At 46.4% G+C, this 4,415-nt stretch overlaps 1 protein-coding gene across 1 annotated transcript in view; it reads left to right on the forward strand.

Annotated features, from left to right (window-relative positions):
- Positions 1–407: 407 nt before the first annotated feature.
- The window catches only part of LOC104546847 (zinc finger SWIM domain-containing protein 6-like), a 4,496-nt gene continuing 488 nt past the window's right edge, over positions 408–4,415 (forward strand). Inside the window, 3 exon segments of the mRNA XM_010192345.1 lie at positions 408–426; positions 4,053–4,175; positions 4,178–4,415. The exon segment at positions 4,178–4,415 is cut by the window's right edge and continues 21 nt beyond it. Of these exon segments, the coding sequence (XP_010190647.1) occupies positions 408–426; positions 4,053–4,175; positions 4,178–4,415 (380 nt within the window).

Consider the following 4,415-nt stretch of genomic DNA (forward strand, 5'->3'; position numbering starts at 1 on the left):
ATACATGGCTACCCCACCGCTTCTCCTTCCTTGCCTATCCCTTCTGATAGGAAGGGAAGATTTAGATAGGAAGGGAAGAGCTTATACCCATCTCTTGCAATGTTCCAGTTGTGTGACTCATTCCACCATGTTTCCTTGATAGCAACTATATCATAGTTATCCCTATGTACAATGGCTTCCAATTCCTCCTGCTTATCGCCCATGCTGTGTGCATTGGTGTAGACACACTTCAGTTGGGCTAAAGGCCCTGCCACCTTTTTGCAGAGAGAAGTCCTAATTTATACCAGGCCATTCTCAGGAGCTTCCATGGTTACTAACCCATCAGTAACTCTTGCATCTTGGTTGCTATATGGAACTCCATCCCCTACCTCCACTGGGACAGTAGTCCAAAGAATCTCACTAGCGCAATGTACAGGCTCATCGCTAGTGAGTTGTGTTATATCCACTTCCCCCTTCAAATCTAGCTTAAAACTCTGTCTATGAGCCCTGCTAACTCTTGCCCCAGGATCCTTTTCCCCCTTTGAGATAGACGTATCCCATCTTTTGTCACCAAAGCTGGTGAAGTGTAAATAGATCCATGATTAAAAAACCCAAAGTCCTGCCTGTGGCACCAGTTTCTGAGCCAGGCATTGATCTGCTGGCTCTCTCTGTTTACCACCTCAGAATTCCCTGCAACTGGTGGGATAGTGGAGAACACTGCTTGTGCTCATGATCCCTTAACCAGCTGTCCCAAGCCCTTGAAATCTCTCTTCATTGCTCTCAAACTACTTGCTTCAATCTCATCACTGCCTACCTGAAAGACCATTAACAGGTAGTAGTCAGAGGGCTTAATTAGGATAGGGAGTTTTCTCTGAATGTCCTTAACCCTGGCTCCTGGGAGGCAGAAGACTTCCCTAAGGAGCGGGTCTCATCTGCAAATGAGACTTTCTGATCCCTTCAGAAGTGAGTCCCCTATGACAAAGGCCCATCTGTCTTTCTTACATAAAGCTGTTTTTATGCGTGGCTTCCTCTGATTGAGCCTTGGTGATGCCTCCAAGCTAGGCAAGTTGTCTTCATGCTCATCATTCAGTTCTCCTTGCAGAACATCATATCTGTTTTGCAAGGGCACCTGGGAAGGTGGAGCAGCTACTGGTGAGGTGGTGGGGTGAGGGCATGCCTGTTGTGCCAGGTAGAAACGTGTCTCCATTCTTGTTGGTCCCTATCCTCTAAGTCCACCCGTCTGCTGTGTTCAGCCCGGTGGAGAGAGGCTAGGGAGCCCTCTGTGTCAGGAGCTCCATCCAACCTCTGGGCCTGCCTCAGGGAAGGTAAGATACAGCTCCAGTGGTCTATCTCATTCTCACACTCCCTGATCGTTCTCAGCCTACTTACCTCCTCCTGGAGCTCCACCATTAATCAGAGGAGCTCATCTACTTGGGCACACCTCCCACAGGCATACTCACCGCTGTCATCGGACACCGGCATAAGAACGGAACGCACCCTGCAGCCCGACACCTGGGTGGCAGCGTGTTCCCAGCAGAGCTCTGTCTGGCAAGCTGCATATGCCTTGGTGGGTGCAGGACTCAGAGAAGTCATGGCTTTCTGCCTGCTGGAAACCATTGCTCACAGGCTGATCTGGCCGAGCCTCAGTGCCCTCCCTGCTCGAAATGATGCGCCACGCCCTTCTGACTCACCACACCCTTCTGACACACCATGCACTTCAGACTTGCCACACCCTGGTCGCTCCCGCTCCCTGGGGGCTGCTTTTTTATGTGAGGGGGTTAACCACTGCCACTCACACTTTCACTTCCCCCCCACCCTCTTGTGCAGAGAGAAGGAAAAAAAACCCATATGAGACTATAACTACATGTGTAGGTGAAAGACTGAAAAATAAACCTTGAGTTAATATAAACATCTTGCCTTATCAATATCCCTCTTAGCATAAATCCCAAACAAAGTCTCACCAGCTACTATGAGGAAAAAACTCTCTCTATCTCAGCAAAACTAGGACATTCTGAAAAGCCTGTTGGGAGGGGGTGGGAGTTAGGATTTTTTAAAATGTTTTTTAAGGTGTGCTCTGTATTAAATGCCATGATGTTCTATTAAAAAAGACAATTAGCATGCTTTCATATTCTTTAGAGCATGCGCTGTACCTTGAGATACACATTGAGAAAAGAAGTAAAAATTGCCTTTTAAGTGTTCATTATGAGGGCTGCTTTTGAGTGATGTGATGAGACCAAATGAGCCAGAACTTGTTATCCAAATTGTCTTAGAGAACAAGTAAAACAGCTCAGTTGTCACATCAGAAGATTAAAGCTTATCTTGTAGGCTTTTTTGTTACTATCTGCATTTTGGTGATTGCTGCAGAGTTTGCACAGTATCCTTTGTTTACGTCCTTTTTCAGCTATGTTATCTTGTTTAGCCCTTCTTTCTGAAGCATGTCACCTTAGATGTACTGGCAACCTCCTAGACTTTGAGAATCATAGAATAGAATCATAGAATCATTTGGTTGGAAAAGACCTTTAAAATCATCAAGTACAACCATAACCTATCTACTACTAGCCATGTCTCTAAGCACCTTTTTTACCCATCTTTTAAATACCTCTAGGGATGATGACTCAACCACTTCCCTGGGCAGCCTGTTCCAATGCCCGATAACCCTTTCAGTGAAGAAATTTTTCCTAATATCTAGTCTAAACCTCCCCTGGTGCAACTTGAGGCTGTTTTCTCTCGTCCTATCACTTGTTACTTGGGCGAAGAAGTCTCCAAAAGTAGATCTCCCAGACATCAGGTTACTCAAGCAGAATCTGCCTTTCATAAACCCATGCTGACTGGGCCTGATTGCTTGGTTGTCCTGGACATGCTTTGTGATGGCACTCAAGATGATCTGTTCCATGACCTTCCCTGGCACCAAGGTCAGACTGACAGGCCTGTAGTTCCCTGGATCCTCACTCCAGCCCTTCTTTTAAATGAGTGTCACATTTGCCAACCTCCAGTCAAGTAGAAGTTCCCCAGTCAGCAAGGATTGCTGATAGATGATGGAAAGGGGCTGGGTGAGCACCTCTGCCAGCTCCCTCAGTACCCTTGGGTGAATCCCATCTAGCCCCATAGACCTTTGTATGTCTAATTGACAGAGCAGTTCACAAAACATTTCCTCTTGGATCATGGGAGCTTTGTTCTGTTCCCCATCCCTGTCTTCTGGCTCAGGGGGCTGAGTACCCAGAGAACAGCTGATCTTACTATTAAAGACTGAGGCAAAGAAGGCATTAAGTACCTCAGCCTTATCCTCATCTTTTGTTGTTAATATATTCACATTTCTGTGATAGCAACTATATCATAGTTTTCCTGCTGCATAATGGCTTCTAATTTCTCCTGTTTCCTGTCCTTGCTGCGTGCATTGGTATAGATGCACTTTAATTGGGCTATTGATCCTGCCACTCTTTTGAGGGGAAATTCTGCTCCTCACACCAGGCTCGGAGCCAGGTATTTATTACCTTCCTGTCCCTTCCCTCATCGTTCCCTGTAATAGGAATGATAGAGGAGAACACTACTTGTGCTCCTGATCCCTTCACCATTTGTCCCAAGGCCCTCAAGTCCTTCTTCATTGCCCTCGGACTTCTTGCTGAGATTTCATCACTGCCTACTTGGAAAATCAGTAATGGATAATAATCCGTGGGCCTTACCAGAGCTGGAACTTTTCACATCTTTAACCCAGGTCCCAGTTAGGCAGCAGACTCCCCTGAGAAATGGGTCCAGTCTACGCATTGGACCTTCTGTTCCCTTCAGAAGGGGGTCCCCTATGACAATGACCCTTCTTTTCTTCTTTATGGAAGCCATTGTGATACAGGGCTTAGGTTGTCTTAACCTTGGGAAAGTTTCTAAACTGCAAGAACCATCATCCTCATTAAGGTTCATTCCACTTGCAGAGCTTCATATCTGTTATGCAAGGGAACCTGGGAGGTTGAGGTTTTCACAAGGGGAGACACACCTGCTGTGTTGGGCGTGTAATCTTTTGTTGAACATCTGTATCTGCTAGGTTTTATCAGTTGTAGCTAATCATTTCTTTCTCTCCCCAGGTGTTTATGCACTGGATAATATCATGCAAAACTGGTTTACACTTTTCACTCCAACTGAAGCCACTAGTATTGTTGCTACAACAGTGATGTCCAACAGCACCATTGTCCGTCTGCATCTGGCCTGCAGCAGGAGAAGTTGGCTGGCAGTGCTAGGACGCTTGCTCTACAGTGTGCCATGAAGGATCCTCAAAACTGTGCCCTCTCTGCACTGACCTTATGTGAAAAAGATCACATAACCTTTGAGACTGCTTACCAAATTGTTCTAGATGCTGCTACAACCGGCATGAGCTACTCGCAGCTTTTTACTATAGCACGATACATGGAGCACCGTGGTTACCCCATGCGGGCCTCAAAGCTGGCCAC

The sequence above is a fragment of the Mesitornis unicolor genome, unplaced genomic scaffold, assembly GCF_000695765.1.
Source record: "Mesitornis unicolor isolate BGI_N332 unplaced genomic scaffold, ASM69576v1 scaffold13479, whole genome shotgun sequence".
Classification (NCBI taxonomy): Eukaryota; Metazoa; Chordata; class Aves; order Mesitornithiformes; family Mesitornithidae; genus Mesitornis; species Mesitornis unicolor.